Source organism: Drosophila subobscura, chromosome A, assembly GCF_008121235.1.
Source record: "Drosophila subobscura isolate 14011-0131.10 chromosome A, UCBerk_Dsub_1.0, whole genome shotgun sequence".
Classification (NCBI taxonomy): Eukaryota; Metazoa; Arthropoda; class Insecta; order Diptera; family Drosophilidae; genus Drosophila; species Drosophila subobscura.
This window is the reverse complement of record NC_048530.1, coordinates 5,949,224-5,975,167: the sequence shown is the minus strand read 5'-3', so window position 1 is coordinate 5,975,167 and position 25,944 is coordinate 5,949,224. Positions and strand designations below refer to the sequence as shown.

Here is a 25,944-nt window from a genome sequence, read left to right as displayed (position 1 = left end):
CACTGAGAGAAATGCTTGCCAAATACCCCATGAAATAATTCCAACTTCCTCTTCCAGTGTGGCTTAGCATATTTAGGGTTGCGTTTTCTTGCCTTAGAGTAAATATTAAATCACAAACTGTTGCAAAAAGCAATAAATTTGTCTCTCTTTCTCTCTCGCAGTGTGGCTGAGCATGCTTTAGTTGTGTATGCAAGGCGCAGAGTGTGCCTCCTCATTGTGAGTGTGTGTGTGTCCTCCTTCAGAATGACTCCCCTACACTGCCCCTTTTCTTTCTTAAGAAAAAAAAAAACCAAATTGGGGGCCTCAGACAAAGCGATTTATTTATCCCTGTCTCTACTTGTCTCTGCGGCTGACGCGCGGTGGCAATCAAAACTTATTGTCGTCGAGGTCCGAGAACCGAATCGCGCGCACCCCATCCAGTCGCAGTCCCCAGTCCCCCAGTCCCTGCTGCTGCCCCACCAAAACCCTCAACGTTTAACGTCTCGTCAGGGCAGGAAATCGCCACACGCCCAATTAGCAAACAAATATCTGTATATAAATATATAGATATGTATATCTGTGTTTGTTTGCGGCTTCGTTTGTTTAATTTTGTGTGTGTGCCAGAGAGATACTATTTATTTTTTGCAATGGAATAAGCATATTTCTAGACTGATTTTTATTGCTGAACTTTTCACTTCTTGCTGTCGTCTGCCCGCTCTCCTTCTCTCTGTCTCTCTCTGTGGCGCTTTCCTACTATTATTTTTCTGCAACGCTGGACAGTTCCAAGTGCAGTGAACTTCTTGTATGATTGGCCACGTAGGAAGGAGGGGGAGACAGCGAACGAAGAGCAAACCGAAGATGATGACGATGTGACTTTGACATGCCGCCCGTGTGCCCTTAAAAGGCAGCTACACACACAGAGATACTCCCTCCTTGAGGAATAGAAGAGAGGCAACAAACAAACAGCAAGAATGTTCCCCTTCGCTTGTCTCGTTTTGTTTTTTATTCTGCAACAATGTGGCATGTTAAGTAGACATAAATGGGCGACAAGTTAGCCAGATCTCACAGATACACTGAAAGTACTCGCTGGGGCACTTAGAGCCCGAGTTGATTGACCAACAGATTGGCAACAGTTATCAAACTTGAATCCTAAGTACATATGTTAGATGTGCATAAATATTTGACTTTATGTTGTGTTTGTTCTTCCTTTGCAGATACCGCGCTAATGGCCCGATCCTGCACACATATGGGCTGCCAGAATGGCGGCACTTGCGTTACACAAAACAATGGAAAATCCTATTGCGCGTAAGTACAGGTTTTGTTATACTTTTCTTTAAGCGCTCAATGGAGCGATCTCTAGACCAAGAGATAGTTCTATGGCCGCACGAAACTGAGGCTGAAACCTTTGCTCGCCATTCGCCATGGAATGCAATTCGATCTTTACTTTTAGATATGTAGGTTCCCCACATGCACTGAAGAGATCTTTAATTATGCCATGTCCATGTCTCTGCGGTCTGACTGTCTGTCTGTCTGTTTCTTCCACTCTCTGTCTGGTCTGGCCCCGGTCTTTGCCGTCCGTTTGGCCCGCTTCACAGACTCGTAAAAATTGCTTCAACGACAGTCTGTCAAAATATATTGTAGATACTCCTCACTTGTTCGTCCCTGTAGCTTCCTCCTCTCTGTCTCTCTCCCTCGCTCTCTCTCTGTTTATAATAACTCAAACAAAGTTATGCGTTGCGTACGTGCCGTTTGTTTTGGGCCGCATTTGATTTATTACAAAGACAACAAAATAGTCAGAAATGTAAAAAACAACAACAAAAAAGCCGCAAGAAAGAAAACCGAAATATATAAAACAGAAAACAAAACGAGGAACCACGAAACGAACGAAACGAACCAAGTGAAAATCATGCGAACCAGCCCAAGGCACGAACAGAGTCGCTGGCTCGATCGCTCGCTCGTTTAGGGGCAAACCGATTTGCCAGGAATGTCGTTCAGCGTCGAACCCAAACCCAAACCCAAGTCCAAACACGAACGCGAACCCGAACCCCGATCCAATCCCCGAGATGTGATGCCCACCGACGGATCCATGCGATCCGTTGAGGATGATTGTGCGGGCGCTTTTGTCTTGCTCTTCCGCCCTGCTTGCTGCTTGCTCCTACGCCGCACTGCTTGCTGCTCTCTCTCTCTCTCTGTCTAGACAAATTTCAAGTTAAATTAAAAATATTCCACTCCGAGCGAGATGTGTCCTTGAAATGAAGAGCAGCCTCCTGGGGACTCTTCTGCAGTGATTGACATATGCAAATCCCAATCACAAAAAAAAGCCCCAGCTATTCCCGCGTACATGGTTGTACATGTGATCAGGAACAAGGCATGATGATGTGTATTTCGGATCCTTACTCAACTGAGGGGGTGCCTGCATGGTGCATCTATCTTTGGGCAATTACATAAAAGATTTGCTTAGCTTTTAGCCTAAAACAGCAATGCCAAACTGCTTGCCAGTCGGATCTTTGCTCTGCTTGGTTTTGTATTTGGTTTTGTTTTGTTTTCTTTTGTTTTGCTTTTGGGTTTGGGTTTGGGTTTTTGTTTGCTTTTAGGAATAGCAGAAGGAAGGCACGATCAAGCCAATGGCCTCCCCTCGCTCGCTCTGCCTCTCCTTTAGCTTCATTTTGTGAGGATGATAAGATCGCTTTGAACTTTTGTCTTGGAGAGCAGCTCTCTAGAGCTATTAGAGTTCTCTCTCTGTCTTTCTCTCGATCGCTGATCCATTTACCACATTGTCTTGATTTGGAATTGCTCTGGTTCAGCAGAGCTCAGCAGATCAGCAGCAGCAGCAGCAATGCTTTGCGAATGATTATGGTCTGGTGGTGGTGGTGGCTTGCCTTTTATTTGGCTTTTACGATCAGTTACGATCGCGACCTCCTCTGGACCTCCCTCTGGCTCTGGCTCTTGCTCTCTCTCTCTCTCTCTCTCTCTCTCTGTCTGTCGTCTTGTTTGTTTAATTGACTTGATTGCTACAGTTTGATGCAGTTTGAGGAGACTGAGACTGCCTGCCACGACAAGCGTTTATGTCGAATCTCTGTGGCTCTGTGATCTACGTTGCCAACGTTTGCTACGTTTGTTACTTAGCTCTCTTTTTGGCCATGTCAAATGTCGTGTAGCTCCCCATCTATCGATCTCTCCTTCGCTTTTGCTCAATTATGCACTCGACTCTACTCTACCTCTACTCTAATCTTTTTTGTTTTGCTTTGTCGACCAGAACAATGGCTTTGATTTATATGGCAAATAAGAGACCCGCTTAAAGCCAAAAGCCCCACACACAACATACAAAAAGAATTGAAAAACTTGCGGTTTATGACATGTTAATGAGCAGCATCGTACGACAGCCAACAACATCTCTTCTTGGCGGACATTTCTTTTGAAGTGAATCGACCAAAAAATATAAAAATAAACATACAAAAACTCAAACGATCGAGACGATCTCTAACTGTTTTTCTCCCTCTCTCGGGATGAATCAGTTAGAGGCCAAAAAAAAAAACGAAAATTTAACAAAAATGAAAAGCAAAAGAAATCTTGAAATTAAAACCAAAACTCGAAATGATTGTTGGTTGCGTTGGATGAATTCATTTTGTATCTCGCCCCTTTAATGGATTAAACTGGGGAGTACTACTCAAAGATTTATAGATAGATGGATAGACGAATAGCTAAACTGATAGATAGATGTAGTTGCGTGAGATACGTTCAGACACTCATTGAATAATAGATTTTCTCGTTGAAAGCTAAATACAATCGTTGAGCAAAATATATTTACTCGCCAACAGATAAATATAATGTTTGACTGAAAGATAGATGTCCTGTTTGATAGATGAATATGCTCCTTAAAAGAGATTTTTACTTGTGTACTGATGTACATCAGCAATACTCGTTGTTGCATAGACTGGGGAGGATCACTGATCACTTTAAGAAGGAAACTTTAAAACTTCTAAGAGTTTTATGCTAGCAAAACCCCAAATCCTGCGTCTGTGCACCCGGAATTAGATGCCAGAAAGTGAATCGAGTGAAGCTAAGAAGAACGAGCAGCGAGTGGCAACGAGTGGCAGTGGAAGCGAGCTGCGAGTCAGCGAGTCAGCGAGTGGGGGAAATGAGTCGATGAAGTTTGTTGCCTAAGTCTTTTGTTTGCCTGCTTCCGTTGGTTGCGCTGTGCGCCTCGAATGTTGTGTTTCTTTCTTGGCCAACAAACACACACACACATGCACTAACACATTACTCTTGTCTGCACAATTTACGTTTTTATTTGAACTCTTGGCTCACACGCTTTGCACTTGAAAAATGTTCTTCTTTTTTTCATTTCTTTTTGGATCCGCGGATCACTTGTTTTCTTACTTTTCTTCTGCTGGTTCTTTGGCTTTTTCTTAGGAAACACGCACATAGCACAGCAGCAGCACAATACAACAACAACAACAACAAAAAAGTGAAAAAATAAGGAATGGGAAAACCCAAAGAAGGGGAAAGCCGAGGCTGCAATTACTTTAATTAACTCATCATTAAGCACATTGGCCATGGACACGGCAGCACTGCCACTGGCGGGAGTTCAACCCATCTCCCAGTAACATCTCTCGAGGTGTTGCAACAAAATCAAAAGGAAATGACAATGGAAAATCTTCAAGCGGATAATCTGTGTGGAAGCAAAGGAGGGGAAACATGCACACACAAACACATAGGGACATACATATCTACCATATCGTTTAGGTCTTTTTCTCGATGACACATTTACAGCGGCGGCGGCCATTTTTGTATGGGGTTTTTGGTTGCTGTTTTGTTGTTGTATTTTTTGGTGCATCCTTTGGGTTGTGAATCGCGCGCGTTTTCGTTTATCGAAGGGAGAGCGCCGCACACAAAAAGATGGAAGGGCTCTCTGGCTCTGGCACTGGCTCTGGCTCCCTTTTCACAAAAAAAAAAAAAACTTGTTTGCAACCTGCTCTGATTGCTTTTCTGTGTTACACAAGTCTCGAGTCCTCCCCGCATGTGGAAGATCGATTCGATGCTATACCATCCAATTCCATTCCCCCATATGCCCCTCTGCCCCTTGGGGGATCTCTGCCGACGCGTTTCGAGGTCTTTTCTTTTCTTTTTTTTTTTTGTATTTCTTTGCCCAAAAAACGCGTAGCCGTAGCGAATATTTTTATTGTGCATTCCGTTTGCATTTTACATTCTTCTCCTCGAATCCTTTTTGCTCTGCATTTTTCGTGTGTGCTCTTTTTACTCCCTTTGGTTTTGCTCCCTATTTTTTCTTTTCTTTTTTTTTTCGTGATATTTTTGCGCATCATTTTTGGTGCGCTCCTTGTGCTGGCAACCTTCTCCTGCTCTGGTTTTTGCAGTGCAAGGCGTTGGCGTACAAAATTCCTTTAGCCAGCTTTTCTCTCCCTCTCTCTCGCTCTCGCTCTCTGGTCAAATTAAAACGTTTTATTGAAACTCAATTAAGTTGCGCATTCTCACGAAACGTTGGAAGATGATGAAAAAATGGAAGATGGAAACAGCAGCAGCCACGAAGAGAAGACGAAGCTACACAAATATGATGATGATGATGGAGTTGGAGTTGGAGTTGAAGCTGTGTGGAGCAGATCAAAGCGAAGCAAAAAGACAGAAGACAGAAGACAGACTAGAGCGGAGCGCATAGTGTAGAGTGTATAGTGTAGAGTGGGGAGTGAAAAATGTTAATTATTCGAATGCTGAATGATGCATTACATAAATCTGGTCCTTTTGTTGTCATAACTCATCGCTGAGCGCACAAAATTAAAGATTTTCCCATGCCTCAGCCGCCGCCACACATGTTAATTATATGAAAAATCTACATACCGAATGGTTTCGGTTTTCCACTCTCATCTCACACACATGTTTCATCACAGATTACAAAATGTGTGCCAATAGATTTAATGGAGTTAATGAGTGATTTCCAAGTGCATTTTGTCGCGCACATTTTGAATATTTCGATGAAAAAATGCTTAAATCGAAGCAAAAATATGAAAATTACAATGTTTTCTCGCTCCGTGCGGTCTTTCTGTGTTTCTGTACAAATTTTGGAGCACTTTTTCCTATGGAAAATATTGCTTTGTTTGGATATTGCGCAGGTATTTTCTAACCTGTATCTGCTAGCTGAGTGCTGAGTGTATCTCCGTACCTGAACCTGTAAAAACCATTTTGACGGAACAGTGTCAGAGACAGAGAGAGAGAGGGCGAGGAGCAGACGCATAAAATATGCCTTTTTACCTGAGGACTGACGGTGCCCAACAAAACGACAAAAGCAAATCAAACAACAAAAACCGAAACGAACCGCACCGCACCGAAAAAGAGACCTTAAATCTCCACAAACAACAGCTGAAAATGTATGGATGGATGGATGGATGGATAGACTAGACCTCTCTGATGGATAGATGGATGGATGGCAATAGAGGAACGAACGGAAAAGAAAATTTCTTGGGTGTAAAATTTGTTAGGCGTCGTCGGGGTCACGCACATCGTCATCGTCAGCCCATGCCATACCATCGTCAAGCATTGTTCTGTGTTGCTCGCCAGCTAAACAAATAACAAATGTCTGGGTGAAAGGAAGCGACACAGAGTAAGGGGGAGAGAGAGGGAGAGATAATGTCTCCCTGCATGTTGCACCTGCCCATTCCATAGGCTGTAGAACTGAAGAGCAGTTTTCACGTGAAAAACCAAACGAAAGAAAAATCATGTAATGCGAGAAGTGTGCGCTGCGCTGCACTGCTCTGCGCTCCCCCTAGTTTGCAGTTATTGGGATCATTGTAGGAACAGTTTGAACATTTTCTCGCAGCCCAGACTAGAGATCAGAGATCATGCAACAAAATTCAAAGAAGCGTTACACATCCCGCATTGGGATCATAGATCATTGGACTCCCCAATGATAATCTTCTGATGATCCTCTCTTATCAGTGCAGGCAAATGGCAAGCAATTAAACAAATATCTGCTGATCCCCGCTGTTCAAATGGATCCTGTTGGACATATTTTGTGGCTAATTAGCTAGCGAAATGCGTCAAGTACTGTAGGAAACAAAACATGCAATTGTAGTGTGTGGCGAGGGGGAGAGTGGAGGGGGTTTTCTGTGCTGTAAGATCGATATGTCGATATGGCGGATAAACGAGAAAAATTATGCTTTAATTGGATGCTTTTGTCAACGGATTCCGAATCGTAGACAAAACCGAACCGAAACCAAAGGCAAACCTTTAATTGCGACTTACATAGTTGCTCTCTCTCTTTCTATCTCTGTCTGTCTGTCTCTCTCTCGAAGCTTGGCGATGCTTGTGCTGCGATAAGCACATTTAATGCCCACCTCCCGCTCTCTGCTCTCTGCTACCTGCCGCTCTGCTGCTGCTGCTGCCTCTTCTATCGATCGATCTTGATATTGTGCAAAGCTCAGCAGAAAACCGTTGCCAGCTGCAACGACCAGAGACACACACACACACACACACACACACACTGTTACACTGTACGTGTGTGTGTGTCCGTCTGGGAATCGTGTGAATTGCACTGGAGAAATTAGATACTCTATAAGGAAAACAAGACGAGTCCCCAGCCCCCCCCCCCTAACCGATAAACAGGAGCTGCTGCTGCTGCTGCTGTTGCTGTTGCTGCTTAGGTGGCGGGCGGGGCTCTCGAAGCCGTAGATAAGTCCAAATGGAGACCATAAGATGAATGATCATCGGCCGATGACATTAAATCATGCGCTCTCTCAAACATAATCTATCCTCCCCCTGCTGCCACTGCCACTGCTCCTGCTGCTGCTGCTGCTGCTGTGGTTACCCATTCGTATCGATCGTGAGAAGAAATATAGTCATATTTTGCGTACTACTTTACACTTTGATTGTAAACTTTTATGATTGTGAACAATTTTTGCAGACCAGAGTAGACCGCAAATTGAAATCGCCAGAGCCGACATTCATAGCAAGGGAATCGAGATTCGTGGTAATGGATACCGATACCGATACCGATACTATACGGTTATGTATGTATCTGTGCCATGATCTGATCTGTGATTAGATTATGTATTTCTTTAGTTTTATTTTCTCACACAGCCTCCTGGATGGATCTCTCCATCTCCCCCCGAATTGATTTATTATGTGGTTGCAGCATTATTGCAAATATTAATTTCCTTGTGCTTCGTTTTGGGCGATTGCTACTGCTTGAGATTTGAGAGAATTTCCCTTACCCTGCTGGGTGTGTGTGTGCGGGAAATTTGCTGCACTTCTTGTGGATTTATTTCCCCCTATGCCTCAAAGAGGATAACTAACGGCTTCTGTTTGCGCTCGTTCTCTCTTCTGCTGCTCTCACGTGATGCTGTCTGTGAGTCATTCTCGATCATTGCTAGGATGCTTGTAGTGTAGCAGGGGGCTGGGCTGTCAAGGGGGGTTCGATAATACACACACACGCGCGCACACAAGGGGCCTGCCTGCCTGCCTGCCTGTGGACCGACTACCTTGGTTTTATTTGCCAATGCGAGTCACGTTTTTCTCTCTCTCTCTCTCTCTCTCTGTCTTACTCTTGCCCTGCCTGTCTCTGGTCCGGTCCCCTCGAGAAAACAAGTTACCGACAAGCAACCAACTCCATTTCGAACTCCATTTCAAAGCCCCAAACTGCTGTGTGTGCTGTGTGTGTTCGCCTCCTCCTGTGTATAATTTATATTACACTAATTTTTTATACCCGGTACTCGAAGAGTAAATAGGGTATATTGTATTTGTGCGGATAACGGTTGTATGTAACGCACAGAAGGAAACGTTTCCGACCCCATAAAGTATATATATTCTTGATCAGCATCAATAGCCGAGTCGATTGAGCCATGTCTGTCTGTCCGTCTGTCCGTCTGTCCGTCCGTCCGTCTTGTTTGTCGGCTAGTTCTCAGAGACTATAAGAGCTAGAGCCACCAAATTTTGGCACCAGACTGCTGTATGCTCACACTGAAACCAGTGTATTTCAAAAATGAGCCCCGCCCCCTTCCGCCCCCGCAAAAGGGCGAAAACCTCCCAAATCCCCAATTTTAAAGATAACAGAAAACTAAAAACGCCATTCCGTAGGGAATGACCATATCTATCAGATCACCAAATTGGGATCCGATTGGATCATTATTATAGCCACAATGGAGAAATTAATTTTCAGTGGCCAAACCCACCCCGTCCCGCAGCATTTACACTCTGCTTCGCGCTGTTTATGGCCTGGCCCCTGACACGTCACTGCCTCTGCCGCTGCCTCTGCCGCTGCCTCTGCCTCTGCCACTGCCCCTGCCGCGACTCTGCAGTGTGTGTCTTTAGGGGAGGGTGGCGAGCTAAAGGAGCGTGTTGGCTTGAGTAGTGTTGTTGATGTAGATGACAGATGAAGAAAAAATGTAAAATTTGACAAATAACCGCTAAAGTGCAGATGTAGTACTGAGTGCCGGGTATAAAAGTTGTGACGCGTAAGAAGCGTCTCACACGTCCCTTCTCGTTTTCTTTTTCTTTTTGCTGCTTAGCCAACATTTTTTTGTTGGCTCTCTTGGTGTCGCTCTCTTTATCTCTTGCTATGCTTGGCCAGCAAAAAGCCTGACACCTCATTTGAATGAAGTAGCTTAGCTGGGGTGGTACGAGGAGGGAGGGGAGGGTCCACTCGCTCCTGTTTCGTTTCGCCTTTTTGGCCCCGCCGTCTCTTATCAGCATCAGAGATCGCCTGACAAACGCAAATGAGACGCGATGCTGCCTGCTTGCTGTTGTTGCCTGCTGCTGTTTCGGATCACTCTCTGCACTGCTTGCTTCTTGCACTTATGCTGCTTGCTGTTCTGGCTCTGCTCAGGGCTTCAATTGACTGCCTGCCACTACTTACTCCCGTTTAGAATTTAGGCTAAGGAAGAAGGAAGAAGCGAACATTTCCTGCATTATTTGAGGAACTTATATTAATTTATTGACTCTTCGCAAATACTTTCAATTGCATCTACAGCAAATGTTTTGTTACTACTATCTACTCCTGTTTCTACTCCCATTGCTGCTACTGCTTTTCTGCTGCTATTGCTGCTACTGTTCTTCTGCCACTGCTTGGCGTTTTCTTTATCTCAGCCTGCACTGCCGCTCGCTCGTGTTCGCTCTCCCTCTGCAGTTGATCCTCCTCGTAATCCGCGTCTTCCTCCTCCTCCTCCTCTTTGTAGCTTCGATTACAATCGACAAGCGAGCAAAGCAAAGAGTTTATGTTTAGGCAGGGCTGTGCTGTGCTGTGCTGTGCTCCTCTTCCTCTCCCTTTACCTCTGCGCCTTGCTCTCTCTCTCTCTCTCTGTCGATTGCTACAAATTAATGCTAAATCGAAATCTAAAGCATTTTCACACACTTGTAACGGGAAGTACGAGGCAGCAAGGAGAAGACAGGAGTAGCAGGGGGCACAAGAAAAAAAAATCAAACGCTAAAAAGAAAAGCCGTTTCTCCTCCTGGTCCAGCAGTCAGTCTTCTCTCTCCCTCTCCCCCCCTCTCTTCGCTGCTTTAGCAGCATCTCTTTTGGCCTGGTCAGCAGCAGCAGCAGCAGCAGCAGCAGTCGCCTCTTAATGATTATTCATTGGCTGTTTTTGTTGTTGTTGTGGCTGATGTTGCACACAGCGCACCAGCAATGCGTGTAATTTTCTCATTGCCAGAGACCCCATGGAACACACCAAGAAGAAGCACAAACTGATGGACGGAGAGAGAGAGAGAGAGAGAGAGAGGGTGTACAAGGGGAAGGGGGGGAGAGAAGAAAAATTTAATATGCAATCAAGATCGCGCACAAATTACCGTACATAAAAATTGTTTTCTCAAGGGAAAATCAACAACAACAACAGCAGCAGCGGCGGCAGCAACAATGTGCAAGTTGTCGTCGAACAAAAGTGGTGGAGAGGAGTGGCGTTGGTGATGGAGAGAGAATGAGGAGAAGTGCAAGCTCAGCAGCAGAGACGAAGACCAAGTCCCAAGACCAAGGAGAGATGGACAATATGGTGGCATCATTGTCATTATTCCACCAATTTGTTGCCTGTTTTTTCCTCTTTTTACTCATTTTTTTTCTTCCTGTTTTCTTGTGTGCATAAAATATTGTTTATGGGAAGCTTATTGAACCGATTTGGCTGGCCTCGTTTTTCTCAGACATTGCTGGGCATTTTTGTGCGCTTATCGACAGGGCATAAAATGCAATGCCCTAGGTAAATGTTTTAGGCAGGGAATAAAGGGAAGTTTTTGACAAGAAATTTAGCTAAACTTGTGGCTGAGATCTGTGCAGTTGCAGCTACGCTCCGTCATGTGTGTGCCCCAGCAGCTTGGCTGCAAGTTCTTCAGGCCGGTGTGAAAGTGGTCCACAGGCTGTGGCGGAAATGAGGCTACTTTGTCAGCTTTAACTTAACACTTTGCGGGACGGCTCTCTCTGGTGCGGCTTATCGGCCAGCGGAGATCTGCCAAAGTGCCGCTGTAAAGCCGACAAGTCCATAAACTAGCTATACATATATTTTATATCCCTCCCTCCCCAACTACCCCGCAGACACTTCTTTTTGTAATCAAAACTAATAATCTAAATCTGCCAATTTGCAGTTGCGATTCACGCTATGTTGGCGACTACTGCGAATACCGCAATCCATGCTCGACGGTTCGCTGCCAGAATGGCGGCACCTGTCAGAAGACCTTCGGCAATGGCGGCATCTCGCCCGGCTTCTCCTGCAAGTGTCCGCTTGGCTTTAACGAGTCGCTCTGCGAGATTGCGGTGCCGAATGCCTGCGATCAGCATCGTTGCTACAACGGCGGCACCTGCCAGCTGAAGACCCTACAGGAGGCCACGTGCGCCTGCGCCAACGGCTATACGGGTAAGAGTCCACACGACAGAGCGCGAGGGAGGAGCAGCCTCTAATGGCATCTAATATATATTTGGATATTTCAGGGGATCACTGCGAAACGAAGAATCTGTGCGCCAGTTCGCCCTGTCGCAATGGTGCCACCTGCACGGCTCTGGCCGGCAGCAGTAGCTTCACATGCACCTGTCCGCCTGGCTTTATGGGACGCACATGCGCCGAGGATGTTGAGGAGTGCCAATCGAATCCGTGCAAGTATGGCGGCACCTGTCAAAATACACATGGATCCTACAAGTAAGTTTGACACTCGCTCTCTCTATTGATCCTTTAACGGAAATGCCTCATGCCTCATCGTTTAACGATTAAGCCCATCAATTAATCGCATGGCGCTGCTGCCTGTGATAACTCAACTCAGCTCCCTGACAAGTGCAAATTGTTTGCTTTGTTCGACAAAAGATCGGACACGTCTGATTCTGTTTTTATTATATATTTTTTGTTTGCCTTTGCTTTTGTTTTTGTTCTCGCATTTGCATATTTATCTAAAGCTGCCCCGCCACCGCCATTCCTTTTGGAGACTTCCTTTAATTAATGGCAATTTAAAACTAATAACTTATAAAATCGCATTCAAAAACTGCTTTTGGCTTCATCGATTTGCATAGTTTATTGATTGTCGATTTGTTGTTGTTTTTCGTTTAGGCAACAACAAATTGCCCGCCAATTTCCACTCTAATTAAAATACACAAAAAGACGAACCGATCGAGCAATCGAGCGATCGAGCGACCGACCTGCCTTTAGAAAATAAATCAGACAAAAGATCCCAAATATCCGGCGATGGAACTGGTTAAATTATTTTCTCTCCCCATGTGTGTGGCGGCATCATTTACATTTTTAATTTGAAACACACAAATTATCAGAGCACCATTGGCCCAGAAGGGGTGTGGGGTTTGGGGTTATATCTCTACTAAATGAAATACGAAACAAAACAACAACCAATTTGGCCCATAAAGTGCGATGTGAACATGTGTTTGCTGTTTGTTTTTCTTTGGGCATTTCCATAACAATTAGCATAGAATGTCAGGTGGAAAGTGGTTTAAATAAATTGCAATTAAAAGGGTGGAGTGGCTCGCTGGGACTCTCCTCTCGTCTTTAATGCTCTTCTGCCACTGTTGAATGTCTCGCTATTTGCATAAAGCAACCATTCGATTTGTGATCTTTATGATGTTTCCATGCTAAACACACTTCTGTTTATTCTATTTCTTAGTCATGACTTAGTTTATGAGGTTTCATTTTGGTTGTTTCTTTTGTTGGCCGCCTTCCCCTCCCCGAATGGACAACGATTTTATTTGTCATCTGTCAGTCGCTGGTTTATTTATTAATGGAAACAAACGTTGAACACAAGCGAGAATAATTAAGTTTGCGGTATGCGATATTCATGGCTATTTTGGCCATTCGAATTGCCAATTGTGGATGGGTTTTTGCGTAATTTTCGGCCATCAGAGGGGAGCCCATGAATAATGCAGAGTCGGTCAAAGGTAAATCGAAATGAATACACTCGTAGTCCATAGATATGATTCATGATTTATGCACGCGCACAGCAAACAAAAGGAGAATCCAACTACTGCTCCAAGCCATCATCATCTCTCTGGGCGTTATTGGCCCTCGGGCTATTCGGCCGCTGGGTGTTCACATGTCAATCAAATACTCATCATTATTTCTGAATACTTTCCTTGCAAACACTCGAAGAAAAGTGGGAACATATCAGGGAATATAAGTTTTGGTTTATTTGAATATGAAAAAAATGTATATCCAAATTGTGCAGATTTATTCATTGGAAATCCATGTGCATTCATTTTTTAAACAAGTTCTCAGACGCATTGTTTTGTACATTTTTGTTGGCCATTTTCCATGTAATTTTCGACTCCGATGCAACCTTGTGGGAAGTTGGATGGGTTCAGGACTCCCCAAAGAGTTCCCCCCGTTTCGGTGAGGTATTCGCGATGTTCGACTATTTGGGCTGTGTGTTCTGTGTGCCTCTTTTAATTGTTTAATTTAATTAAATGCTCTTTAATGGTCTTAATTAGTGCTGCGGCGGGGCGTGGCCCCAGACATGGTCGTTGTCTTTGGCCTTTTAAGGTGCCACCACCACCACCACCACAGCGACCGACCGACCGACCGACCGACCGACCACAGAAGGTGCCCGAAAAAGAAACCCAAACCCCAAAACCCGTTTTTCCGGGCTCAAACACAACAAAATAAAAATAAAAACAGAAGAAAAAACATTTCTCAAGAATCTCATTGCACTCGGGAGTTGGTGCTGGAGTTGGAGATGGGTTTACATGCCACAAACAAATTAAGTTTAAATCACATTAAGAATAAAGAACAAAGAAGTGGCAGGCAGCCCGTGGAAGTGGCATAAAAATTGTTGTACAAAATCAAAGTAAGAAGAAACAACTCTTCTGGCCATAAAAAGAGAGTGCCAGTCCGGCGTCCGAAGAGAGCTCCCAGAACCGGTTAAGGAACTCCTCTCTCTCTCTCTGTCTCTAAGCACACAAACACACACAGACGAGAGACAACCTCCTCTCCGACTCTATTTGTGTCTCTTGCTGATTGGGAGATACAAATCCAAATCCAGATATGTGCAAACGGAAGTTCCATTGGAGTTCCATTAACCATTCCTGGACTGCACTCTTAACCTCTACATTTAATTGCTGTCAATGTTGAACCCAAAATGTAATCTCTTCTTCTCTTCATCCACAGCTGCGTGTGTCCCACGGGCTACAAGGGCAAGGACTGCGATGAGAAGTACAAGCCCTGCAATCCATCGCCCTGCCAGAACGGCGGCAATTGTCGCTCCAATGGCCTGTCCTACGACTGCAAATGTACCACAGGTGAGTGTGCGTTTAGCTTCCCATAAGTTAAAGATTGGTTTTTTTTTTTGGGTGGCTGTGCGTTAATCGCTGTCTCAGCCAATTGCAAATGCAAATCTTGGATTGCAGCCGCGCGATTATAATGGGTTCTCGATTGCTGGTTAGACCCCCGAGGCCATGAGTTCTCAGCACTTAGACCTGAGAGACTTCTCCGCTGAGAACTGTTCTCGCGTCCATGACTCATGACTAGCCACGAGCCAAAAAGGCAGTGAGAGAGAGAGAGAGACACACACACACAGACAGAGACAGAGGCACAGACTCGGCTGCTGTGGCTGCCACATTCGCGCCCACGCGGCAAGTCGACTACTGGCTGCTTGCCACAAGGTTCAAACTCGTTTGTCAGCCACTGCCGCCGCCTGGCATCTGCAGTCAGTTGAGCCACAAAGCCACGGAGCATCATTCATCAGTTTGGTTCAACTTTTACATCCCAGAGACACACACAGGGAGACGTCCATTCCATTCCATTCCATTCCATTCCAATCCAATCCATTCCGCCATTGCCCATTGCCCATTACGAATTTCATCGAGGCGGCAGGCAACCCGAAAAAAAAAAGATCGTGGCCTCATCTGCTTCTTTCTTCTTTGTGCCTGCCTGGCTGACTGGCTGACTGCCCCCAGTGGCCCGTTGTGGGGGCTCCTTAATGCGCTGATTGTGTTGCATGACCTCCTTAGGGCGTAACTGTGCTTAAGCATTCATTCCACTGATTTGTGGGAAGAGAGTGTGGCAGCCAGGCAAACCCCCACCCCCACACCCACAACCCCAAAGAGTGGAAGCCGCTTCTGACTATGTATGGAACTGTTGTAATTTCGCGAACCCATAACGCAACTCCCGAGAGAGTTCCCTATGCTGAGAATCCTGGCAGACATTCGATTTTGGTAGATTTGTCAGTGTACAAAAGTAATCTACATTCTGCAGCATTCTCTTATGCAGCCTTTTCTTGTGTTGGCACTTTTTGCTGCTTTATGGGAAGAAAAACGAAATTCCTTTCACGTTCTTTCAAACAACTTGCGATTGTTTGGAGTTAGCTGTTCGAAAGCTGAGTGGCTGTACTCCCCATCAATTAATTTGAGAACTGCAACTGGAACCGATGAAGAGTAATTTCGATGCCGCATTTCTGTGGGAGAAGCTCCCTCGGTAGCTTCTGCTCGTGCTGCAAAAAAAAAAAGAAGAGAATTCCCGTTGTACATTCTCATATGTATATTTATGTATGTTTGCAGCCGCAACCTTCTTCTGTCGTCAATTGTCGCCCATTCAATGTTATTTGTTGTATTCATCATGTAAATTGCTCGCATTGCATATACCCATTAGTATGTGTCCGTGTCCGTGTGTGTGTGTGTCTCGTGTGTGTTGTGTGCAATTTTCAATTAATTCATTTCAATTGAGGAGAATTGCACACGACATTATTTGTGCTGGTGCAACTGCAACAAGCCAGCAACCAGCCAGCAGCCAGCCAGCAGCCAGGGCAGTTGCAACAACAGCAAACAGCAGGCACAGTGTGACCAGCCACTGGGAATTGTCACTCGCTGGTCGGTGCTCCGTGCTCCGTGTCGTGTCCCTCCCATCTTTCTGTGTGTCGTCTGGCCTTTTAATTGCGCCCAATCAAAAATTCTAATGAGACAAAACGCGAACCACAGGGCAGGGCTGGGGCTGGGGCTGGGGCAGGGCCGCGGATCACTTCACTTCAGTTTGGATCGAATCGCATCGGATCAGTTTTTGGGATCGTGTGAAAGTGTGACCAAAATTGCAATATTTATTACGATGGGAAATGTTATAACGCCTTTTTGCGGCTGTTTTTGCACTCTTTTGTTGTTGTTTGTCTCTGGCTAATGTTGAGCAATCCCAACCGAATTACAACAGCCAACAGACAGACAGACACAGACACGACACGACACGAAGCGCCCTGTGGACATCACGGCACAATAGAGGCACATAGTGGGGCGGAGGCAGTTTTTTGCCATCTGTGGGAGGGGGGGGAGTTGCACTCATTATGCAAAATAAAGAAAGAAGAAACAGAGTCAGCGACAGAGGAAGAGGAAGAGTTGGGGCGGGGAGGTTGGTCTGTAGTGGGCTGGCTGGGAAACAAGTTGGGTTGAAGAGACCAACAAATCCGCACAGAAACAAGAAAAGGGAAGGTTCAGCAGAGGCCAAAGCATTTTTACTAGCCGCGTTTAGATCGATTGGACCTTTGGTAGTAGCTATGTACATACATATAGCCATCTGAGTTACATCCGAGTCTGACATACCTGTCTATACCTGACAGGCTGCCTGTCAGAACACGTAAAGAAAGTTTGCGATGTTTGGGCTTTCAATACATTTCTCCGCGGCTATGCGTTTTGCTATCTTTTTATGCAAAAGAATGTCTTCCTGACCATCATTGGATTTTCGATTAATCGCAAGCGAATTTTTAGGCCTTTGATGGGAACTAAAGAGAACAGGGAGATCTGGGATAAATGTTCCCTCAGCTAATATCTGAACCAGGAATTAAGGCAATTGAACATCATATTCTGGCTTCTGACTTTCCCATAAATATTACAGATGGTTATCTCGAATCCTTCCCCTAGTTCCAGTCTCCCTTTAGTTTTCCCTTCCAACGGCATCTGTTCTGTGTGATTTGTGTCTCCCCTCAGACACAGCATATGATACAGCGGATTTCTATTCCATTCCGGATTTTGATATAGTGCAGATCTCATCTGCAGAAATCCGAATGTTCCCCGACAGTTGAGAGTTCAAAGTGCGGCGGTCACTAAGTGACTGGGTGACTTTTACTGTGACTTTTGTTACACGCTAAAAAGAAGAAACGAAAAAAAAGCGAAACGAATATGAAACATGTGTGTGCTTGAGTTTCGTGAGTGTGTGTGTGTGTGCGACAGCAGATGTTGTTGTTGCTATGCTCTTACTCTTTCTTTCGCTGCCTATCCCATCCTGAATTAATGTGCGCCTGCCTTGGTTTATTTTTAAAAACCAACACAGTTGCAAGGAGACACTTAAAATGCCACTCTTCGTTGGTATCCAGGGTTCCAAAGTTCCAGGCAACAAGTTGCAGCAGTCTCTGTCTCACTCTTACATACATGTGCATGTGTCCCCCACGTGTGTGTGTGTGTGTGTGTGTGTGTCTCTCGGCTGTGGGCCCTTCCTTTTGTAGGCCCGATAAAAAATACTAAAAGACAAACACAACAACATCAAAAAACTCAACTTAAAACCGACCAAGCAAGAAAAACCATTAAAAACAAAGCTTGTGGGCGAGAGAGAGAGCTTTACTTTACCCCAAAAAACCATTGCAGCAAGAGCATGCCATGCCAGGCAGCAAAGAGACGGAGAGCCAGGGCGAACGAGAGACAGAGAGAGAGACAGAGATCACACATAAAGTGCGATTTAATTCCTCGAAACAAACACAAACACACAAGCAAAGTAAACCAAAAGCAAAGTAAAGCGCAATGAACGAAGCCCAAAACTCGATCGAGTGCGGTGCAGTGCGGGAGAGGGCGGACAGCAGGCAAGCGTGCGAAAGAGATAGAGCGAGAGCAATCTTACACAAGCCAGACAGAGAGAGAGCTAGCGCTAGCCGCCAAAGCGCGCGCAGCATAAGCAACATTGGTATACACTTTACAAAGTGTGGGCATTATGATTTCGATCAAATGTTTGGCAGCGAAGAGTGATATTCAGTTTTTCTTATATCCCATGAATAGCATAGAGTAAAAACAATTAAGTTACTCTTTGGAATTAATCAATTAATTGTTATTATTTTGTTGTTGCCGTACAAACAATGAGCAAGCGAACGGCAAGGGTATATGGAGATTCGGTTTTCCGCAACTAGTGTGCTTACTCTGTTTGTGTGAGAGGGAGGGAAAGAGTGTGGTTTGCTGTGGAATGGGGTAGAGCCCGACGCTCATTTTGCTTGGCGCGCATTCAAGATAGCGCTGACCGGGCTTCCAGCCAGCGTCCGCGTTCGCGTCGGCTTCGGGCTGCGGCTGGGCTGGCTTCGGGTTGGGGCTGGCCAGATATGAGACCGTGGGAAAGAACAACTAAAGACGTGTTGTACACACACACACAGGCACACAGAGCATACAGCGCATACACACATGTATGAATGCCTCTGCGCGGCGGCGGCTGCCTTTCCTCTGTCTCTGTTTTTTACGTTATATTTTGTTTGCCCATTCGCTTCGCATGCGCAGCGTTGTTGTTTCGTTGTTCCGTTTTCTACATTGCCGCTGGCTAAACAGGAGGGAGAGAGAACGAGATGCAAGATGATGCGAGAGCGGCGGGCGAGTACAGGTAACTTTCAGGAGAGTGAGCGAGAGAGAGGGTGAGAGCAAGCCAAGCCGGCTCTCTCTCCATATGTCTGTCGGTGTGTCTCTCTGTCGCTGGGGCTTGGAACAAAACATGTGCATCACAGCTGCAGAGCATTCCTCCAACAAGGCGATATTTTTAAGCGGCCTTTGCGCTTTGTGCGACTCCTTCGCCACTGACAACCACCTTTTCTGTTGTATGTATTCTTCCATTCCCTCGTCTTTTGTTGTTGCTTTAAACGTTTTCGTTTATTGAAGCATTTTATGATGTTGCCATAAATCTGTTTATGCACTTCATTGGACACACACACATACACACAGAGAGAACGTGTGCATATGCAGCCTCTGCCTTACCCTCTTATTAATATGCCATGGGTAGAGCAGTAGGGAGAGAGAATATACGCTTAGCAGTGTGACCGTTTATTCGAAAAATATAATCCCCGCTCTGAAGAATTCTACGATCTATTTTATGCGGAAATATCAAATGACAGTTACATACATATGTACATATATGGAATTTGAAAAGATCGGTTTAAATTATTATATTTTTATGTACCATGATTTGTACTCGCACTCAAATCAATCAAAGGGAACGGTTCCTTTGGTGTACCAATTATTTTGCATCCAAATTAGTTAAGGATCAAATCGATTTTTGAATCGATAACGATTAAAAACGATCACTAACGTTCGATTTTTTCCCTCTCTCTATTTCTATGTTTGATTGGCAGGCTTCGAGGGCAAGAACTGCGACCAGAATATCGATGACTGCTCGGGGAACATGTGCCAGAATGGGGCGACCTGCATCGACGGCATCAATGACTATCGATGCAGCTGTCCGCCAAATTTCACCGGCAGATACTGCGAGGACGATGTGGACGAGTGCGCCCAGCGTCCGGCTGTGTGCCAGAACGGAGCGACCTGCACGAACACCCACGGATCGTACAGCTGCATCTGCGTAAATGGCTGGGCCGGCTCTGATTGCAGCGAGAACATCGACGACTGTGTGCAGGCAGCCTGCTTCTACGGTGCGACATGCATCGATGGCGTCGGCAGCTTCTACTGCCAGTGCACCAAGGGCAAGACGGGGCTGCTGTGCCACCTGGACGATGCCTGCACCTCGAATCCATGCCATGCGGACGCCATCTGTGACACATCGCCGATCAATGGATCTTATGCCTGCTCGTGTGCCACCGGCTACAAGGGCGTCGACTGTTCCGAGGACATTGACGAGTGTGACCAGGGTTCGCCGTGCGAACATAACGGCATCTGTGTGAACACGCCCGGCAGTTATCGCTGCAATTGTTCGCAAGGCTTCACGGGTCCCCGCTGCGAGACGAACATCAACGAGTGCGAGTCGCATCCGTGCCAGAACGAGGGCAGCTGCCTGGACGATCCGGGCACCTTCCGGTGCGTCTGCATGCCGGGCTTCACGGGCACGCAGTGCGAGATCGACATTGACGAGTGCCAGTCCAGTCCCTGCCTGAACGACGGTACCTGCCACGACAAGATCAACGACTTTACGTGCAGCTGCGCCCTTGGCTTCACGGGCGCCCGCTGCCAGATCAACATCGACGACTGCCAGTCGCAGCCGTGCCGAAATCGGGGCATCTGCCACGATTCCATAGCCGGCTACAGTTGCGAGTGTCCGCCGGGCTACACCGGCACCAGCTGCGAGATAAACATCAACGACTGCGACTCGAATCCGTGCCATCGCGGCAAGTGCATCGATGGCAACAACAGCTTCACCTGCCTCTGCGATCCCGGCTTCTCGGGCTACAGCTGCCAGACGCAGATCAACGAGTGCGAATCGAATCCCTGCCAGTTCGATGGCCACTGCCAGGACCGTGTGGGCAGCTACGTCTGCCACTGCCAGCCGGGAACGAGCGGCAAGAATTGCGAGATCAATGTGAACGAGTGCCACAGCAATCCGTGCAACAACGGCGCCACCTGCATCGATGGCATCAACTCGTACAGCTGCCAGTGTGTGCCCGGCTTTACGGGTCAGCACTGCGAGAAGAATGTGGACGAGTGCATCAGCAGTCCGTGCGCAAACAATGGCGTCTGCATTGACCAGGTGAATGGCTACAAGTGCGAGTGCCCGAGGGGTTTCTACGATGCCCACTGCCTCAGCGATGTGGACGAGTGCGCGTCGAATCCGTGCGTGAACGGTGCTCGCTGCGAGGACGGCATCAACGAGTACATCTGCCACTGCCCGCCAGGCTACAATGGCAAGCGCTGCGAGACGGACATCGACGAGTGCAGCAGCAATCCGTGCCAGCACGGCGGCACCTGCTACGACAAGCTGAACGCCTTCACCTGCCAGTGCATGCCCGGCTATACGGGTCAAAAATGCGAAACAAACATCGACGATTGTGTGACGAATCCGTGCGGCAATGGCGGCACCTGCATCGACAAGGTCAACGGCTACAAGTGCGTCTGCCGTGTGCCCTTCACGGGACGCGACTGCGAGAGCAAGCTGGATCCATGCGCCAGCAATCGCTGCCGCAACGAGGCGAAGTGCACGCCCAGCTCGAACTTCCTGGACTTTGCCTGCACCTGCAAGCTCGGCTACACCGGACGCTACTGTGACGAGGACATTGACGAGTGCGCCCTCAGTTCGCCGTGCCGCAACGGCGCCAGCTGCCTGAATGTGCCCGGCTCCTACAAGTGCCTCTGCACGAAGGGCTACGAGGGACGCGATTGCGCTATCAATACGGATGACTGCGCCTCGTTCCCCTGCCAGAATGGCGGCACCTGCCTGGACGGCATCGGCGACTACACCTGCCTGTGCGTGGACGGATTTGATGGCAAACACTGCGAGACGGACATCAACGAGTGCCTCAGCCAGCCCTGCCAGAACGGAGCGACATGCAGCCAGTACGTGAACAGCTACACGTGCACCTGTCCGCTGGGCTTCAGCGGCATCAATTGCCAGACGAACGATGAGGATTGCACGGACAGCTCCTGCCTGAATGGCGGCAGTTGCATCGATGGCATCAATGGCTACAACTGCAGCTGTCTGTCCGGCTTCTCGGGCGCCAACTGCCAATACAAATTGAACAAATGCGACTCGTCGCCCTGCCTGAACGGTGCAACGTGCCACGAGCAGCGGGACGAGTATACCTGCCACTGCCCCAGCGGCTATACGGGCAAGCAGTGCGGCGACTATGTGGACTGGTGTGGTCAGTCGCCGTGCGAGAACGGTGCCACCTGCAGCCAGATGAAGCATCAGTTCAGCTGCAAGTGCTCCTCCGGCTGGACGGGCAAGCTGTGCGATGTGCAGACCATCTCCTGCCAGGATGCCGCCGAACGCAAGGGCCTCAGTCTGCGGCAGTTGTGCAACAATGGCACGTGCAAGGATCATGGCAACAGTCACGTGTGCTACTGCTCGCAGGGCTATGCCGGCAGCTACTGCCAGCAGGAGATCGACGAGTGCGCCTCACAGCCCTGCCAGAATGGCGGCACATGCCGCGATCTGATTGGTGCCTACGAATGCAATTGCCGCCAGGGATTTCAGGGACAGAATTGCGAACTGAATATCGACGATTGTGCACCGAATCCGTGCCAGAATGGCGGCACCTGCCACGATCTGGTCAAAGACTTCAGCTGCAGCTGTCCGCCCGGCACGTTGGGCATCATTTGTGAGATCAATCAGGAGGACTGTGTGCCCGGTGCCTGCCACAACAATGGCAGCTGCATCGACCGTGTCGGTGGCTTTGAGTGCGTCTGTCCGCCCGGCTTTGTGGGTGCCCGCTGCGAGGGTGACATCAACGAGTGCCTCAGCAATCCCTGCTCCAATGCAGGAACCCTCGACTGTGTCCAGCTGGTCAACAACTATCACTGCAACTGCCGGCCGGGCCACATGGGTCGCCACTGTGAGCACAAGGTTGACTTCTGTGCCCACAGCCCCTGCCAGAATGGCGGCAACTGCAACATTCGGCAGAGCGGACATCATTGCATCTGCAACAATGGTTTCTACGGCAAGAACTGTGAGCTGAGCGGCCAGGACTGTGACTCGAATCCGTGCCTCGTCGGCAACTGTGTGGTGGATGACGATGGCTTTGGCTATCGCTGCGAGTGCCCGCGCGGCACCACCGGCGAACACTGCGAGGTGGACACACTGGACGAGTGTCAGCCGAATCCCTGCCAGCAGGGTGCCGCCTGTGACAATCTGCTCGGCGACTATGACTGCCTCTGCCCGAGTCGGTGGAAGGGCAAGCGCTGCCACGTGTACGATCCCAGCTATCCAGGCTGGGGCGGTTCCGGCAGCTCCAGCAGCGGCCTCGATCGCTATGCCGCCGATCTTGAGCAGCAGCGGGCCATGTGCCGGCAGCGTGGCTGCCAGGAGAAGCAGGGCAATGGCATCTGCGATGCCGAATGCAACAGTTATGCGTGCAACTTTGATGGCAACGACTGCTCGCTGGGCATCAATCCGTGGGCCAATTGCACCGGACCCGAGTGCTGGAACGTCTTCAAGAATGGCAAGTGCAACGAGGAGTGCAACAATGTGGCCTGCCACTTCGATGGCCACGACTGCGAGCGCAAGCTGAAGAGCTGCAACTTCGTCTACGATGCCTACTGCCAGAAGCACTATGGCGACGGCGTCTGCGACTACTACTGCAACAATGCCGAGTGCAGCTGGGACGGCTTGGATTGTGAGAACAAGACACAGTCGCCGCAGCTGGCCGAAGGTGCCATGTCTGTGGTCATGCTGATGGATGTCGAGCAATTTCGATCGCTTCAGGCACAATTTTTGCGCAACATGAGCCACATGCTGCGGACGACGGTGCGCATGAAGAAGGATTCGCTCGGCCGGGACATGATCATCAATTGGAAGGACACGGTGCGCATGCCCGAAATAGAGGACACCGAATTTGCGCGCAAGAACAAGATTCTGTACACATCGCAGGGCTACAAGACGGGCATTCAGATCTACTTGGAGATTGACAATCGCAAGTGCACGGAATGCTTCCAGCATGCAGCGGAGGCGGCCGAGTTCCTTGCCGCCACAGCGGCCAAGCATCAGATAAATGCATTCCCCATCCACAGTGTGCGCGGTGTACAGAGCCCCGGCGATGATGATGGCGGGGAGCCGCCAGCGAATGTCAAGTATGTGATTGCGGGCATCATTCTGGTCATCATTGTGCTGGCATTCTTTGGCATGGTCCTCAGCACGCAGCGAAAGCGTGCCCATGGGGTCACATGGTTCCCGGAGGGTTTCCGCGCACCGGCGGCCGTCATGTCACGTCGTCGTCGCGATCCCCATGGCCAGGAGATGCGAAATCTGAACAAGCAGGTGGCCCTGCAGAGCCAGGGTGTGGGCCAGCCGGGCGGGCATTGGTCGGACGATGAGTCCGATATGCCGCTGCCCAAGCGACAGCGCAGCGATCCCGTTTCCGTTGTGGGTCTGGGCAACAATGGTGGCTATGCCAGCGATCATACGATGGTCAGCGATTACGAGGAGGCCGACCAGCGGGTCTGGTCCCAGGCCCATCTGGATGTGGCCGATGTGCGTGCAATTATGACGCCGCCGGCGCATCAGGATGGCGGCAAGCACGATGTGGATGCGCGCGGACCCTGCGGCCTTACACCGCTGATGATTGTGGCAGTGCGCGGCGGCGGCCTGGACAGCGGCGAGGACATTGAGAACAATGATGACAGCACCGCTCAGGTGATATCCGATCTGTTGGCTCAGGGCGCCCAACTGGACGCCACCATGGACAAGACGGGCGAGACGTCGCTGCATTTGGCCGCTCGCTATGCTCGGGCGGATGCCGCCAAGCGACTGCTCGACGCTGGCGCTGATGCCAATTGTCAGGACAACACGGGCAGGACGCCACTGCATGCCGCTGTGGCTGCCGATGCCATGGGCGTATTCCAGATACTGCTACGGAATAGGGCAACCAATTTGAATGCACGCATGCACGACGGGACCACACCGCTGATCCTCGCTGCGAGACTGGCCATCGAGGGCATGGTCGAGGATCTGATTACCGCCGATGCGGATATCAATGCGGCGGACAATTCGGGCAAGACGGCGCTGCATTGGGCCGCTGCCGTTAATAACACGGAGGCGGTGAACATTCTGCTGATGCATCACGCCAATCGCGATGCACAGGACGATAAGGATGAGACGCCGCTGTTCCTGGCCGCCCGCGAGGGCAGCTACGAGGCGTGCAAGGCGCTGCTGGATAACTTTGCCAATCGCGAGATCACCGATCACATGGACCGACTGCCACGGGACGTGGCCAGCGAGCGGCTGCATCATGACATTGTCCGGCTGCTGGATGAGCATGTGCCACGCTCGCCCCAGATGCTCAGCATGACGCCACAGGCGATGATCGGCTCACCGCCGCCGGGCCAACAGCCGCAGCTGATTACACAGCCGACGGTGATATCGGCTGGTGGTGGAGCGGGCAATGGGGCTGGCAAGCAGAGCAATCAAACGGCCAAACAGAAGGCCGCCAAGAAGGCGAAACTTATCGAGGGCAGCAGTCCCGACAATGGCCTCGACGCGGCCGGCAGTCTCAGGCGGAAGGCCAGCTCAAAAAAGACAAATGCGGCCTCAAAAAAGGGAGCCATGAACGGCACGAGCCTCAATCCCGTGCAGCTAATGAGTGGCTCGACGACGGGTGCGGGCTCCGGTGCGGGAACGGGTGCGGGTGCAGGTGCGGGCGCGGGCGCGGGTGCGCCAAACCAGCCGCCACAGCCCACGTCGCTGCTGTCGTCAGCGGGAGGGGGGAGTGTGATGGCCTCGGAGCTGGATGCCTCCTCGCCGCTGGGTGTGGGCGTCAACGGGATGAACGGGAATCTGCCCAGCCCGTACGACACCAATTCGATGTACTCGAATGCCATGGCCGCGCCCCAGCCCAACGGTCCCAATGGGGCCAAACAGCCGCCGAGCTATGAGGATTGCATTAAGG

General features: G+C 48.8%; 1 protein-coding gene across 2 annotated transcripts in view; it reads left to right on the top strand.

Annotated features, from left to right (window-relative positions):
• Positions 1-25,944, top strand: part of LOC117890773 (neurogenic locus Notch protein) — a 53,561-nt gene that overhangs the window by 11,753 nt on the left and 15,864 nt on the right. For both annotated transcript variants that reach the window (XM_034795855.1, XM_034795847.1), the window contains exons 2-6: positions 1,194-1,284; positions 11,554-11,822; positions 11,897-12,101; positions 14,565-14,695; positions 19,750-25,943. In XM_034795855.1, coding sequence (XP_034651746.1) covers positions 1,194-1,284; positions 11,554-11,822; positions 11,897-12,101; positions 14,565-14,695; positions 19,750-25,943 — 6,890 coding nt within the window. The remainder of the gene's footprint in view (positions 1-1,193; positions 1,285-11,553; positions 11,823-11,896; positions 12,102-14,564; positions 14,696-19,749; position 25,944) is intronic.